At 49.0% G+C, this 19080-nt stretch overlaps 4 protein-coding genes across 4 annotated transcripts; all 4 read left to right on the top strand.

The window, feature by feature from the left end:
* Positions 1-1629: 1629 nt before the first annotated feature.
* Positions 1630-3728, top strand: CDV56_102724 (ankyrin repeat domain-containing protein; the record flags this gene model as incomplete). The annotated part of the gene is made up of 2 exons (XM_026756343.1): positions 1630-1780; positions 1834-3728. 2 exons carry the CDS (start codon positions 1630-1632, stop codon positions 3726-3728), a joined length of 2046 nt encoding a protein of 681 aa, XP_026611717.1.
* Positions 3729-4145: 417 nt separating this feature from the next.
* Positions 4146-8555, top strand: SED4 (vesicle formation at the endoplasmic reticulum; the record flags this gene model as incomplete). Its single annotated transcript, XM_026755709.1, has 12 exons — positions 4146-4195; positions 4246-4390; positions 4440-4628; positions 4688-4744; positions 4795-4935; positions 4993-5055; positions 5106-5184; positions 6570-7476; positions 7523-7664; positions 7713-7806; positions 7853-8156; positions 8204-8555. 12 exons carry the CDS (start codon positions 4146-4148, stop codon positions 8553-8555), a joined length of 2523 nt encoding a protein of 840 aa, XP_026611716.1.
* A 581-nt stretch (positions 8556-9136) lies between these two features.
* On the top strand, positions 9137-12146 carry CDV56_101599 (ankyrin repeat domain-containing protein; the record flags this gene model as incomplete). Its single annotated transcript, XM_026755218.1, has 7 exons — positions 9137-9410; positions 9487-9919; positions 9986-10750; positions 10808-11189; positions 11254-11604; positions 11656-11715; positions 12027-12146. 7 exons carry the CDS (start codon positions 9137-9139, stop codon positions 12144-12146), a joined length of 2385 nt encoding a protein of 794 aa, XP_026611715.1.
* A 2468-nt stretch (positions 12147-14614) lies between these two features.
* On the top strand, positions 14615-14955 carry CDV56_101182 (uncharacterized protein; the record flags this gene model as incomplete). The annotated part of the gene is made up of 1 exon (XM_026754801.1): positions 14615-14955. A coding segment is annotated over one exon (341 nt), but the record flags the coding sequence as incomplete, so codon positions are not given.
* Between the last annotated feature and the right edge of the window lie 4125 nt (positions 14956-19080).

Raw genomic sequence — 19080 nt, 5'->3', positions numbered from 1 at the left:
GTTTATATAAAAAGTGAATACTTTGGATATCATGATGTCAGAATCGCGTCTTTTATCTCAGATGCTGCTGGCTTTGACTCACCCCAAATGTCCACTGACTCTTCATCACTTCCACATATACAGCAGAGGTAGAAGGCTATTCGAAACATACGTTCGAAATTATGCCTTCTAATACCAAGATGAGTCGACTTCTCAAGCCACTGAAGAGTTCTCAGCCTAAGAAAGGGAGTGTTGGTTACTGGGAGATGAAACTTCAAGAAGCAGAGGCTCCGCAGGATTATGCACCATTCCTCCTGTCACACATAGACATATATGAGAAAGCGCGGCTGATTACAGAATCAGCCTTCAGAAAGGTCTGCCAGACCACCTATTCGGTCACCAAGAAGAGGTAGAAAGACTGGCAACAGTGCTGGGTCGAAGGGATAAAGATCTATCCGCGCGTCTTCTTCGCTTCTTTCAGTTCCACACACAGCCTCCGGATCCTTCTGTGTTGACTTGGTGCCAGAGTCTCCTTGAGATGGAGAGACGAGCCCGGCACATTGTTCAAGCACTGATCTGGTTGGAGAAACGGCTGGAATGGGGGCGCCATGCTCTCACTCAAACATCAGACCTAGAAGATCGCCAGAAGCTGGAGTCACAATTGAATGACACTGAAAATCACCACAAACATTTTAAGGTCATGTATGTGAAGTACCGGAGTGATATGAGTGACCACAGATGGCATATGCCTAGTGGTCTCTTCCACAGAGCATTCTACTCCTGGAGAACTACCCCCGACTGGTATCTGTGTACATCGCTGAAGGAAGAATGTGCAACCCGTGGAGGCTGCTGCTCTAGAACATGTGACTGCTGCTCGCGCAAGAGGGACACTGACAGAATTCCCAATATGACCCATTGCACTGAATTTTGCCCATGTTGTGCCGCTACGAAGGGGCTCTCACCTTCCGACCACATCCCAGATATTGACGTAAAGGTCGCAGATGATACAGTCAAATTCAATGTCATCTATGGGCAGGACCTGTACAGCCGTCGAGTATACCGCGCTTGTATCTGGGGAGTAGATATTATCGACTATATTGAGGATTGACGGTGGGAGAGAAGTGATCGCTCTTGAAGTCCTGCTGAATTGGTGTTTGATCTATACTTGCTAGGTGATTTAGAACAAAATAGTGTTTTTAAATACTATCTTTGACCTTTACTAGAATCAGCTCATTTAATTAGTATCCTCTTATGCTTTATGAATTCTTTCTAAGTTCTTCTCTAGACAGTTTTCTTCTTGTAGGTCAAGTAGGTACATACAATGCATCAGTAACTAGTACGCCTTAGGAAGGAGATCATCCCAGGCGACACTGCTATAAGCACAGCTGTGTTGAGGTAGCTGCCGGGGTTGCTGAGGAAGTGACTGGCGACCTGTATAGTCATCATACTGCACTTATACCATACTAGAGCAGAATCGTTGTCAAGACACCTTTTTAGCTGAGTGAAATATGGTTGATGCATTGAATGCACCGTCACTTAGTCGTTGGGATCGAGATCCTCCTTGCGCTAGTGATTCCACTAAGTTAGAAAAATCCATCGGGTTCTTCTCACAAAAATATCTATGTATTCTGCATTCCTCCAAGTACGAATATGCACGCCATCCTCCCACCCGAGATACTCCACGATATTCTTGGCCGCATCACCCCCAGCTGGAAATGGGGCTGGCGCTGGAAAGATAAGAGGGAACGGATGTTCGCCCGCGCAGACCTAAATTGGTTTTTGAACTTACGACTTGTCAATAGTACGTCCCCTAGCCCCTAATAAACAACACAAGATGGCGTGTTGACCATACAGAACAATTCGACAATGTCGTGATCGACCATTTCCTCGCAGCGATTAGAGCCGGGCTCGTCACTCACGACCTTCCCATGTGCCGTGGGCCGCCGACCGGCTCGACGATGGCAATGGGAGAACGATTACTATGGTCACTTCTGTGTCGTAGTCGTGGCCTTCACGAAGGAGGGACAAAGACTTTTTACCGTCTCATCAACACGATCAATGCGGGGGTGGATGGGGTCGTTGAGTTTTTCTCGCGGAGTAGCCATACGGACCCCGAGGAGCTCCGAACGAGCTATCTAAGGGGGATGATATCGATGTTTGTCGGGCTGACGGGGATTAGTTTGGTCGATCGTGTTCTGGCTCCGGCATGGGCTGGAAGAGGAAATATTGATCTAGATGGCCTCGACTCCGAAACAGAGGGGTGGAGCGGTGCTGCGTTGGTGTCGGCTGCATATTTGGGCAGAATCGATGATATGGAGGCGCTGCTTGCGTGGCGTTTACAGAATACTGCTGATCCGGATAAGTCGCTCTATCTGCCGCTTATGGCGGCCGCGTTCGGTGGACAGATGGACATCGTACGGTCTCTGATCGAAAGGGGTGTTAGCAGGAACACGCGGACCGTCGGAAATGGGGATACTGCGATGCATTTTGCTGCCTTGGGAGGGCATGCAGCCATTGTCGAGTATTTTCTGGAGGCTGGAGTGGAGGCTGATGTGGTGAATAATGCTGGGGATACGCCACTTCTTTGGGCTGCCGGGGGAGGACACGCGGATGTTGTGAGGGTGCTCTTGATGGCGGGAGAGGTGAACGTGAATTTTCGGGATCGTCTGAAGAGAGCGCCGCTGATCTGGGCCGCGGCAAGAGGGTATGACAATGTGGTAAAGGAGCTGTTACAGAGGGAGGAAATCGACGTGAACCTCGTCGACGGAAATGCAGACGTTGAGGTGACTCCGTTAGCCGTGGCTGCAGTGATGGGCAAGGAAGACGTCTTCCAGAGACTTTTTCATCATCCGAAAGTTGACAGGAAGGTACACACTGTCTTTAGACGCGCTCTGATCGGCGGAAAGGTCAGCATTGTGAGGACAATAATCGAGGCAATTCCCGACACTCTGGAAGACTACGAGCCCCGCCACTACGAGACAGCTTTGCTCCGTGCCGCCGAAGAAGGAAGTGAAGAAGTGGTTCGATACCTGCTTTCTCTCAACGCGATTCCCATCAATTATCAAGATCCTAATGGTATGACTGCTGTACATCGCGCCATCCAGTCGGGGGATCTTGGGAGGGTCAGAGCTCTCCTAGAGCATCCCGACATAGACGTCAACTTGACCACAATCGAATATTACGACTGTCAATCACCGCTCCACTGCGCAGCTGACCAACACCGCTTGGATCTGGAGATCGTGAAGGCGTTACTCGCCCGGCCTGATATCATTGTCAACGCTCGAGATGTGCTTGCCAGGACGCCCCTCGCTTTTGCGGCTTACAAAGGGCAAGCTGAGATGGTGAAGCTCCTTCTGCTGCGCGACGATGTGGATTTATTTCCGGCGGATGAGGATGGAAACACCCCGTTGCTTCTCGCTGCTGAAGCTGGAGAAAAAATGATTGTGAATATGCTATTAGGGGTAGCAGATACAGATGTCTGGCACAGAAATCACATGAACAGGACAGCACTGGCGTTGGCGGCGGAGTCGGGCCACATAGAGGTTGTGAGACGATTGCTCGATCCAAGTCTCGAGGTAACGCGAGATATCATACGCGATGCCTTGGAAAATACGAAAGAGGCTTTGGTTGTTATTCGGAAGAAATCGACTCCTTTTCTGATTACCGAAAGGAAGAGGCTTGCGAAGGTAAGGAGGATGGAAGAGGCGCACAAACTGCTTTTGGCTTTTCTGGATAAGATGGATTCATGATTCAGACAACACCTAGATGGATTGGTCAACGCAAATGCAGAGGCATCGAGCTCTCATAGACCGTAAGTGTTTTCTCCAGCGAGGTGCCACATTTTACAGGGGTGGCCTAGGATTCCATCGACCATACGTTTCCATTCTTTTTTTGGTCAAAGAGTGGATTCCCTCAGTCCACTGTGATGAGACTCTCCATGTTCTGGCTACATAGAATTGCGATCACGATGACTTCGCTCAGCATAGCAAACAACTCGACCGCTTGTCTTGTGTACTCGTTCGCCCCAAGGAATCCCTGGCGATAGAGGCCTCGGCATGCAGATGAGAGGGGACCAATCTACCCCGCATCACCTCAACATTGTTTGCTGTCATCGACTGAGTCACTCTCACTTCAACCATCCACCTCCGATTGCAACTCAATACGCAATGCCATACAATCTCAAGGGGAAGAATGTGCTCGTCACGGCAGGCTCAAGGTAACGTCTCATATGGCTCCTTTTCCTTCCGAAGCTAACGTCCGGTTCAGGGGTTTGGGCGCCGTGATATGCGGGAAGTTCGCAGCTGAGGGGTGCAATGTAGCCATTAACTACCACTCGAGCCGTGAGGTTGCGGAAGACCTTGCCGGTCGATTAGCTAAAGAGTACTCTATCAAGTGCATTGTTCTGCAAGGGGTCAGTTTATTTCCGAAGGGCACTGTAGAGGAGAACTGACAATATACAGGACTCTGAACTCCCAGAGGACAATCAGCGCATTGTTCAAGAGACGAATGAGCAATTATCCGGCTTGGACATCATTATTGCAAATGCTGGGTGGACTCGATTCGCTAATAGACGAGACATTTATGACCTGTCTTTCGAGGAATGGGACAAGGCAAGATACAGCCTGGCTGTCCTTGTCGAGATGCTAATGGTATGCAGTGCTGGAAAGTGAATGTTATGTCGCATTTACAACTCATGCAAGCGGCTAAGCCGATATTCGAGAAGAATGCGGACGGTGGTGTTTATATAATGACCTCGTCCATCGCGGTACGTTCTTCCTCTCGGTGTATAGGCCTTGTCTCATAGGCGATGATAAGGGTATCACTCCAGATGGAAGCAGCATGGGCTACTCGGTGACCAAAGCCGCTGCTCTGCACCTCATGAAGCATCTTGCGTTGTCCGTGGGATCAAAAATCCGTGTCAATGCCGTTTTACCCGGGCTGTTGTTGACCGATTGGGTAAGTTCCCTCCCTGTTACAGTTCACATATTGTTTCGGTATTAAGGAGATGATTAGGGTAAAAAGTACGGCGAGACGGCGATCGAGTGGCTCAATCAAAAGGCCATCTTAAAACAAGAGGTGATGCTCTTGTCCTCGGTATCTTCATCTACTTGCTGACTTTCTACTAGACCGACCTGGAGGATTGCGCGAATATGTTCGTGACTTTGGCAAAGAATACCTCCATGACTGGGCAGCAGATTGTCGTTGGTAGGTTCCTTCACTTACTGCTGTTCAAGTGTACTGATTGATACAGATTCGGGACTTGCCATGGGAACTCCTCCGATCAAATAGCGCCACGAAGTAAATGTTCGACATCCGGGACGACGTAGAATAAAACGAAAGTATTTATTATCAAAAAGAAAAACATAAACATAATACATTCGATACCATCCACTCAGCACTGATCAAAAGGATGTTTGGACCAATGTTTTGTGTGGTGTCTTGCCATGTTCGGTCATTCATCGTGATTTCCGTAGTTGATGTGTTGGCAAAATATATCGACGTTCCAGCTGTTCAAATAACTAACCGGTTAAGTTGACTCAGCAACGTACGACGATCTTTATGAAGTGCAGCGATTTTGAACGACGAAGGCAGTGATACTGAAAGAAAATAAACTAAGAGAGATGAAGTCGATGGTTAATGGGCAATTGTTGACTCGTGGAAAAAGATTTAAACTGAGCAAAAAGGAATGCATCATCCGTGAATCGAACACGGGCCTCGTCGATGGCAACGACGAATTCTACCACTAGACCAATGATGCTATTGCTTGGCATAGAGCTAGAACTCTAGAAATATATAGAGAAAGATTACCGAAAACTATGGACACACGCTATCCAGAATTCTTGACGGGCGACCCTGGGCTTCATAAGACCAACACTTGCCCCGTTCTTGTTACGATTATCTTATCCGGCTCAAGTGAGACACCAGATCTCGTATTGCTAGAATCTCTTACCGATAGAAACCGCAACAATATGGTCATCCTGGTCCATGACATCGAATAAGCGAGCAGATAAGCACCTTCCTGAATGCGTTAGTCGAGTCCTCCAAGCGGGCAAAATAGTTGAAATTATTCAATTATTCGGCGGGTCAGTGAACGGATGTAACCTTTTACTGTCCCAGACTCCCAATGACAACAGATCCTCGGCTTAGTCGGCTGTTCCTGGGGAAATCCCCTGGAAGAGCTTGGAATGATTGGCCGGGGTGGAGCAAAAATACTTGACCTGGCTTGACCCAAGATAAGCACTCCAGCCTCTCGAATAGGCAACAAAGTACCTGCCATCAATCTAAATCAAAGACAAGTACGTATCGCGCCACTCCTGCGGTCTTCCGGTGGACTTAATTAAACAACTCGGACTAATTCCTTCATGGTATCTGCAGAGAAAACCACGCAAAGCCATGCTGGACTCTGCATGCTGCGCGTGTCCCCGCTCTATCCCTAGCATCATGTCGAGCGCTGTCACACGAGAGGCTGGAATGATGATTTCGCTTTTTCCAGAAAACCGACAGGGAAATATAAATATCGATCGGCGGCCGATCCCATTTGATCCCCCTTGTCTTTTATCTCTCTATCCGACCCTCTGCATTCGGCTCAGTAGTCCTCCCCGCAATGCTCTCCTCGGCTCTCTACGCAGGGTTGCTCTGCTCCCTCGCAGCCCCAGCCCTTGGTGTGGTGCACGAGAAACTCTCAGCTGTTCCCAGTGGCTGGACGCTCGTTGAGGATGCATCGGAGAGCGACACAATCACCCTCTCAGTTGCCCTTGCTCGGCAGAACCTCGATCAGCTCGAGTCCAAGTTGACGACACTGGCGACCCCAGGGAACGCTGAGTACGGTCAATGGCTGGATCAGTCCGACATTGAGTCACTGTTCCCTACTGCAAGTGATGATGCTGTTATCCAATGGCTGAACGAGGCTGATATTACTCAAGTGTCTCGTCAGGGCAGCTTGGTAAACTTTGCCACCACAGTGGGAACGGCGAACAAGCTCTTTGACACCAAGTTCTCCTACTACCGCAATGGTGCTTCCCAGAAATTGCGTACCACGCAGTACTCCATTCCCGACAGCCTGACTGACTCGATCGATCTCATTGCCCCCACTGTCTTCTTTGGCAAGGAGCAAGACAGCACACTGCCGGCTCACGCAGTAAAGCTTCCAACCCTTCCCAGGAGGGTAGCCACCAACAGCTCTTGCGCGAACCTCATCACTCCCGATTGCCTGGTGGAGATGTACAACCTGGGCGACTACAAGCCTGATGCATCTTCAGGCAGTCGAATCGGCTTTGGTAGCTTCTTGAACGAGTCCGCCAACTATGCCGACTTGGCTGCTTATGAACAACTGTTCAACATCCCATCCCAGAACTTCTCTGTCGAACTGATCAATGGAGGTGTCAATGATCAGAATTGGGCCACTGCTTCCCTTGGAGAGGCCAATCTGGACGTGGAGTTGATCGTGGCCGTTAGCCACCCCCTGCCAGTCGTGGAGTTTATCACTGGCGGTTCACCGTAAGCAAGTCCCTCCAAGTGACGAAAATCATGCTGAAATGAATAGTCCGTTTGTTCCCAATGTCGATGAGCCAACCGCTGCGGACAACCAGAATGAGCCCTACCTCGAGTACTATGAGTACTTGCTCTCCAAACCCAACTCCGATCTTCCACAGGTGATTTCCAACTCGTATGGTGACGACGAACAGGTGAGCACCCTCATAATTGTGTTACATAGCTAGACACTGACCTATTAGACTGTTCCCGAGTACTACGCCAGAAGAGTGTGCAACCTCATCGGCTTGATGGGTCTTCGTGGTATCACTGTGCTCGAGTCCTCTGGTGACACCGGTAGGCACAGACCCTCTGGTAATCTTTTCTGGGCTAACATGTTCAGGAATCGGCTCGGCGTGCATGTCCAATGACGGCACCAACACTCCCCAGTTCACTCCCACCTTCCCTGGCACCTGCCCCTTCATCACCTCGGTTGGTGGTACCCAGTCCTATGCTCCTGAAGTTGCCTGGGATGGCAGCTCGGGTGGATTCAGCAACTACTTCAGCCGTCCCTGGTACCAGCAATCTGCGGTGAAGAACTACCTCAACCACCACATTACCAAGGATACCCAGGAATACTACTCTCAGTACACCAACTTCAAGGGCCGTGGATTCCCTGACGTTTCCGCCCATAGCTTGACTCCTTAGTACGTGTCCCTGCTTCCATTGACATGCGCGTTTTAACCGTGTGCAGCTACGAGGTCGTTTTAACCGGCAAACATTACAAGTCCGGTGGCACATCCGCTGCCTGCCCCGTCTTTGCCGGTATTGTCGGTTTGTTGAACGACGCCCGTCTGCGCGCCGGCAAGTCCACCCTTGGCTTCCTGAACCCATTGCTCTACAGCGAGCTGGCAGAAGGATTCACCGACATCACTGCCGGAGCCTCGGTCGGTTGTGATGGTATCAACCCACAGACCGGCAACCCAGTTCCCGGTGGTGGTATCATCCCCTACGCTCACTGGAACGCTACTGCTGGCTGGGATCCTGTCACTGGTCTCGGTGTTCCTGATTTCATGAAGTTGAAGGATTTGGTCTTGTCCTTGTAATTGTATGAGTGATTAGATGAGCAAATCGTAACATACTATATCCCCCTTCGTTCTTATTTAGCCAGTCATATCGTACACGATATTCATGGTACGCCAGGCCCACTAGGTGTGGTATTGTGGACATAGCCCAAGCGCCTCCTGTAGCTTGCGGTAGTTGTGCTCTCCGGAAAGATGAAGATTGCCGTGGCTGTGGGCATAAATAATACTTTACATGCACTGCTTTCTCTATTTTTGTTTTCATTTCTCCCTCACGGCAGTTTTACCGCCGATCATCCACTAATTACTCTAGAAATCTTCCCTCCTAGGCAGCCTTTTTGTAATCGCCAGGCTGATTTCGCGTTGGACAGTTGAAGCGGTCGGTTGTTGCAATGCTGTGGTTGGCTCAACTACTGGCTGAAAGGCTGGTGTGGATGACAACCGCCCAACTAGCAGCAGAGACTTGCATCAGAGCTACTTGGCCGTTGGCTGCGCCATGCCACGGAATCCTGTTATAAGCCGCCGCCCTCGTCAGGAGTCAGAAATGAAGTTTCTTCTCCCGCTGAAACGACTTCGATATTGACAGCCAGAAACATTAACGAGTTATGCCTGTTGATCGTCCGAATATGCACAGTCCTCAAGTTGACAAGCCATCGCCACCCCAGTGGGTACACGATTACGAAGACAAACCGCTTGCAGGGCCCCGGCACGCGTCGACAGAGGGCGGAAAAGAGAAAAAGCAATTAGGGAACTGGAAGAATTCGAATTCACACCCTGACCCAGATGGGACGACGTCTTTGATAGAAGCGGTCCTCCAATCCAGTGCTCATGAAACTAGAGCGGTACTGGAGAACGAGCGAGTGGAGGTGGACGAGAAGGGTCCAGAAGGCCGAACTGCCCTTTCGCTTGCCATTCAGAAACGCAAATACGAGGCCGTGGAATTGCTTCTAAAAAGAAGCCGACCCCAATGCTCGAGAAGATCAAAACCGCACCCCATTCTTTTGGGCAGCTTCGCGCAGCCAACTTCCCTTGGATTTCCGTTATAATAACATGATTGTATCTCTCCTGCGAGCCCGGGCAGATCCAAGTTTAACGGATGACCAAGGGAACACCCCACTGGCTGTGGCTGCTGCTACAGGAAACCTAGAATTCGTGAAGCAAATACTATCGATGGCCTCTGAAACTGAGATCGGCATCGACATTGACATCGGACTTGAGAACAAAGATGCAGACGGATATACAGCCTTGTCGCTGGCAGCAAAAAGCGGGCATTGCGACATAGTGAGGGAACTCGTCGAGTCAGGTGGTGCCAATATCAACACGTTGGGTAACGAGGAGACATCTCCCCTGATGTGTGCAGCAGCTGGAGGGTCGCCAGAGTGTTTGATGTACCTTTTATCACACGGTGCTGATATAGGTAGTTGTACTTGGTGGGAACGTTTCCTTCGGACCAGGTCACGGCAAAGAAACGAGCCGAAGCCACCTCAATGCCAGAAGCCCAACCTGAAAGTTCTCACATCTCGGCTGGGAACATGTTCCTTTTGGAACAAAGTACTTCCTGACAGGCGCACTTTTCTCTCGTGGGCTGTGGAATTTGGAGACGAAGAGATTGTGAAACTACTTCTGGACTTGGAAGCGGACCCCGACATTTGTGACACCACTGAACAACGGATGACCCCCTTGATAAAGGCATTGAAGATTGGCAACATGGCCATAATCGACCTGCTCTATAAGAAGGGCAATCTTTTAGTACATATTTTGGCGCAAGAAGCTGGCAGTCCCAGCATAGGCGAGCGGGAAGCTTTGGAGCTCGCACGCAAGCTGAGGAGAAAGTACGGTCTTGCAAAGAAAAATCCCAAAGGGCAAAACCCCGTTCACATCGCATGCCAGAATGGAAATAACTCACTTGCTGTGGAGTTTCTCCATCCGAGATATTGCGATAAATTCATTCATTGTCAGGATAATAGCGGCAAAACGCCCTTGCAGTATGCAATCGAGGCCAAAAACGAGGACCTTCCCAAGCTTCTGATCGAACACGGAGTCAGCCTCGATGATGTGCCAACCGCGGGTCTGTTCGAACTCAGGCAACCAAACCCCCACTGCGTCCAGTTGACTCGAACTACTAGCACTGATGTTGGGAGAATGCGCCTTCTTCTAGTCAGTGACTACGATGAAGCACGTGAGCCTTGGAACCCACAATCTGGAGAGGTCCAATTGCGGTAATTGCACCTCCTAACCTTTTGCGAAGTAAATTGCCCTTGTACTGACTCTGCCAGCCTCTTCAAACGAGGTTCGCGAATACCAGAGTTTCGCACCCCTGAGCTCAAAGAGGATCTTGCTTTAAATGGTGATTATTGTCGATTCTTTCAGCCAAAGTCTCCAAGTCAGTCCGGTGAAACCCAAATGTTCAAACTATCTATGTCTTTGCCCGATTTAAAGGGGCCTTTGGGCTCAAAGGACTTTTCGAAGAAAGTTCCATTGGAGATAGCCTGGGTAATCAGGGAATTGGGGAACAAACTTGCATATGGATACATGAGTACCCTTTCAACCTCCGTCGTACCTAGGCATCGTGTCGAACTTCTGAAAGGGTTGATCTCCGAAATTGACTGGGAATGGAAAAAGAGGGTATCGGATCTGGAGAATGAGATCAATGATATTGTAAGTGTCTCCTGGTCCCAATAGCCTAGGGCTGACACCAATCATGTCTCACTCGACGAAAAAGAGATTAAAACAAGTCGAACTACAAGGTAGAAGCTGGATCGTCCTCGAGAACTTGCAGAGAAAGGCACAACGGCAAGCTACGCTGCAAAGTTGGCTCAAAGGCCATATTGCTGGACTCACACATGTGGTAGATATCGATCCATATCCATATGTTCAAGAAGAGAAAACTGGGAATATTATGGGTATGAGACAGCCTAACCAAACGATATCGCTTGATGAAGAACTTCGGAAGATGAAAGAGAATACTGAAGCTCAGAAGCGCCCGCTTAAGGAAATGATCCAAAAGATGGATCAGGAATTGGGTTCGGGACTTGCTCGCATCGAGCAGATTATTCGCGAGTTACTACAGATTGTGAATACACCCCGACATCGACACTCAATACAACTGACCGGTGATGGATAGGAAATTGCATGGACCTCCATTCGCGAGGCAAAAAGCATCAAACGACTCACCTGGATTACTGTAAGTCAACTCAACCTCAACCCGGTCAAGCAAACTAATTCTCAAGTTCATATTCCTTCCCCTTATGTTCGCGTCGGTAAGTGTATCCATAAGCAAGGAATATATCTATGTCCTTTCCTAATTGCTGACACATCTATCAAGAGCCTTTTTGGAATGAATATAAACCTTTTGAAAGAAAATCCAGATTGGAGATAGTTTCTTCCAATTGCAACGTCGTTGATGCTTTTGACCTTCGGTTTATGGTTGCTCTTTGACTGGGTAGGTACCCACATTCATGCTGTGGATGATACGAATGATTGTGTCTAATCCAGGAGGCCCAGGTTGAGCCACATTTGGAGTTCTGGATGAAGAGATTGATAAATCCCAGGGAGACTCTCAATTACACAACCCCTGATGACGGCCAGAAGTACCTCAAATCCGGCGATGTTTGATATGAATATGGTATACGCCTCCTACTATTCTATCCTGTTCAGAAGGCCCAGAGTACTACCCCCCGTTCGTTACATATTTCTATATGTGATCAACATCCTGTTAACTAAGAATCATTATTCTGACCCTACATCTCTCTCTATTTTTCAAAACACTACATGATATTCACAGTTTGAGAGAACATAATCATATATACAAAATCTATGTCATCACTGCCATATCTGCTCAACTAATAGGCAATAAATCGTAAGTCTTTTCTTGATGGGCGAACTATGCCGAGGAACAGTGCCCCATGCTCATAGAAGTCTGTCTTCGGAGATTTTTGCATGCTCTCTCTCAAGAGTGTCTTAACCCAAGTTTTTCTCTCCTCTCGCAGCCCTTCTGTCCTTTACCACACCTAAAGGCTCGACTAATAGCACTCAACGGGAAGAATATCATTGAGACTCTGCGTTCAAACATGCATCCAACACGCACGGCCAGGCCTTCTAAAGTACGCTATTGCTCTGTGATTATTGAGGAAATCGACCAGGCGAGTGTTTTGTCCAGTGCGGGATACTTGAGTAGAAACTGACGTACACCCCGTTCGACGGGATCATGCCTAGCTTCCTAAATTGAATAATAAAGAATGCTATATCCAGCCCCTGGACAAGCTTTTTGGGATGTGAGAACCCTCTAAGGGCTCTGTACAGCTTTACCTCTGTTAGTTGAGGTAGACACTATGCAGTGTAGAAATGTTAACATGGTTTCCATTACTATGGAATGCACTTTGTAGAAAAGTCTGTTAGTTTTTAGGACAGTATTCATGATCTTAGTAACTAACAGAGCTATACCTTTACTACCTAGATATATAATTCCACAGCTCTTCAGTTATTCAGTGAACATGGACAATATTACTGCGTTAGTAGGGAACATATCCACTACGTTCACCTTTAATGACGGACCTAAAGGCATTGCATGCCTGTCAGCTCTCACCATAGTGGTATTTGCTCTCCTTATGTGGCTATATTGGGGTTACTCACCAATCCAAAGGAGATACAGTAATTCCATTGCTACAGTTGATGTTGGAACTTGGGAATAGGTACTAACCCTTTCTGTCATAGATATTCGATGTCCACATACTACCCTTTCCTCATGACGGAACACTGAATAATACAAGATATGGCACTCGACATTCAATATAACCCGAGAAACTGTACCACTGCCATGCCGAATAGTCAAGTGTGTTTAGTCCAAGGTGTGGAGGAACATTCAGATAATGATCTTGGGAGGAACAGCAACCAGAATCCCAATCAATGGGAAAGTGATGTCCCAATGTATTCCGGCCTGAGCTCGGATTGCTCGCTGGCGACACAACGCAGCTAATTCCCCCTTGGACCTCCTGCTAGCAGAGAACGGATTGAAAAGGTTCCAGATGGTGAGCTCCGCCCAATAGCTGCCCCTGGGTTTGTTCTTTGGCAAAACGGCAAGCCATTCTTCGTGGTCGATATGCGAAAGGTCAACACCAAGCTACTCATGAACCCCTATCCTCTTCCGCGTCAGGAGGATGTGTTGGAAGTTTTGGGAGGCAGCACAGTCTTCATATGAATGGATATGCATAAAGGAGTTTTCCAACGACCTATACTTGAACTAGACTGATGGAAACCCACCTTCGTGACTGCCCGTCGCGATTTGCAGACATTGAAAGTTTCTACCATGGGCTTAGCCACATCTCCCTCATTCTTCCAACAAAAGATAGAGAATATTCTTTGGCCCTATCTCTAGAAGACAGCCATAGTGTACATTGATCACATTATTGTTCTCTCCCGATTTCATTATACTGTATGGAAGTCTCGTACCCTTCTCGTTGATGTAGCCAACCCATCCTGCTTTCGGCGCCTGCTAAAGCACCGGTGAGTACAAGGGGAGGACTAAGGGACAATAGAGCATCTTCCCAACAGCCCAAGTAGGCGAGGGAAACAATGAACAGCTACGATTTTGTATGTTTGCCTCAGGCCTCAGGACAGTATACAAATCAGGTGACTTGCTAGCGCTTGAAGCATCACACATCCAACTTGAAAACAATCCCAAACACACATCCACGACCCTTCTCGACTCGAGATCTTTCCCCTATCTTATCCTTCTTTTGCGTTGTTACGTGTTTCTGTCCGACTTACTTGGTGACCGCTCATGCTCTCCAGGCCCAGCTACCCCGTCTGGCGAGGCTAGCCAGGGTGATCCTTTTCTGGTAGGCATCGATTTCAAAAACTCCCCTTGACTTCATATCTTGACGGCAAAGGGGATAGAAATCACTGCTGAACCTTGCATGCACCACGATCTGACAAATTTCTGATTGTACGACTTAGCTCCACTGTCTTGATACACTCTTTGTATTCGGATCTAACCTTCTCCTTCCACCTTTTAAACACCTCACATACTTTCTCTCTCAGATTTTCACCCTCTCCTTCTCACCAAAGCCTTATCTTAAGCCATAATGCACGAGTCCAACATCTTGGCCTTGACGTTCAATCACGTCGCACTGCCACCACAACTTCCAGGAAACCGAGATGGCGATGCAGAGACTGAGAAGGTAAACAGAGAGCTGGTTGAACGGCTCCTTCGCTCAGTGAACATACTCAGAAGTGTCTGTGACAAGTCATCAACCGAAGTCTGGGATACTATCGAAAAACTGTTGCGGACATGCATACTTCTTAATGGGAATGGCTTCGTCAATAGAGACGCGGCGCTGTGTGCGTTCAAGGATATTGCACCTGGTGACGCACTTATTCTCCACATTGCTCAGCAAAACGCTTGTCTATATCTACGGAGACCATGGTATGTCCTTCTTGATCTTACACGCACTTCTAACTTTGTCTAGTGATGACGAAGATGTAGTGGTTATCGAAGCCTTTGAGACGTCCCCAACAACAGAACAAACTTTGGCGGCAGACGGAGCATTGTCATGGGACTTCCCTGGCCAAGCAGTGTTATTGCCTCTCCATGACTTCGGTGATCCTGTCTTTCAGTCAAATTTTGCAGCCCTTCTCGAAAAGGCGAGCACTGAGCCTATACACGAGTTCGCGGCCAAGACACGTAAGGCAGGAGCCGAGGTCTCCGAGACTAGAGATTCAACGGATCCTGGATTCATAACGCAATTTCTGATGACATTCCTTGCTGCGAATGGCGAGCGAGCCTGTCCCCCACTTCTCAGAAAGCGCGTAAGAGACGATGTCTGCTGGAACAATGCGGAGTTACCTTGGCGGCGGAGCCCCTTCTGGCTTGTACTACGAGTTTGCATTGAGCGAATGCTAATCTTTCGCCTGGGCGAGGCACTGGGTCGCTTGCACTACAAAGTCCTCCTTTCTGCTCTGATGTCAAAGCTGCTGGAAGATGCCGTCGACCACCTCACTCCTGAGGATTGCCACTTCCTGAAGACTAAGCTTTGTCGGCGTTTAGCCAAGCTGGAGACAGAAAAGGAAACTTCTACCGGATCTGTCGCCGACTCTTATGCAAGGTTGTTGTCAGCGGTCGGTTCGATTTGCCAGAAGTCGATCACGGCCGCTACCACTGCCGTTGAGTTGGAGTGGAAATCGTTCAAGAGAAGACTTGAACGGAAAATACCGTCCCTCCCACTCTACGCACATCCGAAGGATATGGAGATAAGTCTTGGGAACAGTGCGGCATTCTTTCACTCGATACTGAGGCCTCCCCAGAAGTCTTCCTGGGAACCACTAAGCATTGATTCAAAGCAATTGACTCGCAACGTACAGAAAGCAACGACGAACGCCTTCCTTGACCTGGTTACAAATTATTCTGCTCTCGCCGACCGAGAACAAGCCATAGAGTCCGAGGCACGAGAAGCTCCCGCCACCAAGGTGGATTGTGAAGCTTTATGTATGAAGCTCGCCTCGACAATTGAAGATTACCTCAATACTGGCAGCAATGCATATCAGGATGACCCTGAGCAAATGGGGATTTTTATTCTGAACTTGTTCGAAACGTGGGTCCATATGGACAAGTGCGCCACGGCTGTGTATCCATTGCTCAAATCATATCATCCCTGGGTGAGGCCCGAGTTGTTGGATGTAATACTACTCTCGCGCCTTAGCGATATGGAGCGCCTACAGAAAATTCAGGTTTACATCAGTGTTCGCTGCAAGCAAGCCCGAGCTGACCGAAGAACAATCTTCGATGACACTTCGCCTAGATGCTTCGCAGACCGGTACTTTGACTCAGAGGATGGCGAACCAATGCACCAGCTTCAGCGAAAGATCAAGGCTGCGTCGCTGAAAGCTCGAGAGGACAAAGTCGCGGAACTGGAGCGGATCAACAATGAATTTCGTGACCTAACAGAGAAGAAAACAATGACCGCCTGCACACAGCGCGTGAATCCAGACGGAACCCACGATATTCGGGGCTGTAACCATTGTTACTATATTCGCAGGCGACGCCGCCTGAAAATTGACGTTCATGAGGACTTTCTTCCTCCAGATGACGACACGCCGCGGCAGAGGGCAGTTGTTTTTGAACTCAACTTGCCAAAGTGCTTTGAAGCGTACCGTGCCGCGACCTGGAATATCGTTGCAACTCTCAGCCGAGGTCCTAGCGACGGTCATGGTGACTTTGGGGAGCCAGAGATGTTTCTTGGTGAATACTCACAGTTGAGAAAGTATCATACAACCAGGAAGAGAGAAGGCCTTACTCTGGCGTCTTACTCAAAGTCCTATTTGAAAACACATTACAACTGGAAAGCGTTACCTGCTACGAGCCGGACCATTCTGCTACCCTCAGGCTTGAAGTTTGTCTATTACGACTTAAAACGCAAGATCTGGGCGAGAACGTTTACCAGAACAGATGTATCGTTCGCCCATCACTTCAGCATCAGTCTACCCCAGCAGCACCCATTTGCAGCTCTGTACTCGTCGGTACTATTTGCAGTTGATGGCCCAGGCCCGTCATCCTATGAGGCACTTGCTAGCGCTAATGATTGCCCTCCCTACCTCAGTTTGCATGAATACCAGGCCAGCCATCACATCATGGGAGGGAAAAACCGCCGCTGGCTTTCAATGCTCATCGAACTAGGATCTTCCAATGTTGATTTTAGCCTACGCGATACCGTGGCCCTGGTGCGCCTGCTTGCGCTCCAGGTTGGCCCCAGACTAGAGAATGATAGCCTACGAGCTGTGCATGTTGCGTTTCGAGATGTTCAATTCTGTAGGAGGCTCAACGAGCTTCTCCACCAGCACATTGATATAATCTCAGCAAACTGGCGGGAGGTGAATTACATGGAAACCATGCTTCTTTTGGCGCTCCAACTCTGGTCGTATTGCTGTTCAGCGGCTCGCTTCGAGGCCTATGAGCTCATCTGCCGCATCAGGAGGGTCACACTCTCTTGGATACACCTTCTTCGTGATCTCATGCGTAACTCCGAGGAGGCCGATACGGCAACTCAAGCGGCTCGTCATTGCTTCTTGTCCGCTCTTTTATGCCGCAGAACGTTCCTGCCCCAGGCCTATGAAAATTGTGCAATGACCGCACAAGATTTCAAGGTCTTCCTTGAAACGTCTCTCGCCATGCAGGAGGGCCTGGTCGTTGACCTTACAAAATTTAGTTCCCTTACCCGCAGCATGCTCGTCCGTGATATAAAAATGGGCGCTGCGATGCGGCCCAGGCTAGGGATTTGGATGAAGCAGCACCCTCGCGCTCTCAACGAGGCTCTGGACTCAACCTGGCCGGCGATAGGACGGTGCTACACTGATTGGAAATTTGCATTAATCTCGAATGATACCTGCTGGGTGACGGCGACGGTACGGGAATCTGATGGGAACGGCAACCCTCAAGTGGTCCATCTCCACCTGCTCCAGGGTCACCTGCTCTTGGATGGCCAGACGATCGGAAAGTTGCCGAATGATATCACTGATTCCGAACTTCTAAGGACTTTGTTCGGGAATCAGAGACTTTTCGCATTTCCTTCCCCCATGCCAGACATGCGCTATGTGCTTGCTCTTAACAAGGAGGGTCATCAGATACACCTCGGCTATCGAAGCAAGCAGTTGGTCGTGCGAGCAGTGAAGGCTGGTTCAATTCTGGAGCTTGTGCCACGTGGTGTCTTTGGCCCTGGCTCTGGCCACGATCTGGATTTACCGGCCATGTTGATTGAAGAATGCGTTCATTGGCTTGATATCAACTCCGGCATTCTCTACGTGAGGCGGCAGGCACGGATGTGGAACGACGATTTCTGGGTCCTCAATTTTCGAAGCCGAAGGGCCCAGCGAAAACGAACGTCCTTGGTAGATCAGCGCAGCAGTATCTTTCTTTCAATAGCTCACATCTTCCGCCACTTTGAGGAACCATGCAACATAATGGTCACCCAGCCATCAAATGGCCCTCTATGCGTCGACCTGAAACGCATGAACTTGACCTTTTACGTCAGCTCCAAGAATTTGTTACAATGTAAACAGCTGAGTGCTGAGGTGGACCCAAACCAAGACGTGGGAACCTTCTATGGGCTGCAGAGTATGCTTGCTCTACGCAATGTGTACAACCGTGCACAGCGAAGTATCATTGTTCCACTGGGACGGCTTGAATACGAACGGAAAGGCATGCACGTCGCAGTTCGAATTCGAAACGTGGGTCTGTATGCAAGATACATCGTTGACAACGTGCTGGGTAGATTACAGAGCCCCCAGGAGCTCCGGATCCTCTATACTAAAGCACGACTGCACGCATTCACATCGTCGTTCATACCGGATCCACTCACTGGTCAAACAGGGACCGAGGAGGCCCTTGCCTGCTTGCAGTCTGGACAATCCCAACCGTGGAACCCTTTATCTGAGCCTGAAATCGGAATTCTTCAATCAATCGCGGACCTGACCGCTCGACGCGAGTATTATCCTAAAGACAGGAAATGCCAGCAGATCGTGCATTGGAATTCACATTTGACTTCTTTCATTCAGCATG

This window comes from Aspergillus thermomutatus (genome assembly GCF_002237265.1).
Source record: "Aspergillus thermomutatus strain HMR AF 39 chromosome Unknown NODE_210_2, whole genome shotgun sequence".
Taxonomy (NCBI): domain Eukaryota; kingdom Fungi; phylum Ascomycota; class Eurotiomycetes; order Eurotiales; family Aspergillaceae; genus Aspergillus; species Aspergillus thermomutatus.
The sequence above is the reverse complement of the archived record's forward strand: the minus strand, read 5'-3'. Positions and strand labels throughout refer to the sequence as shown.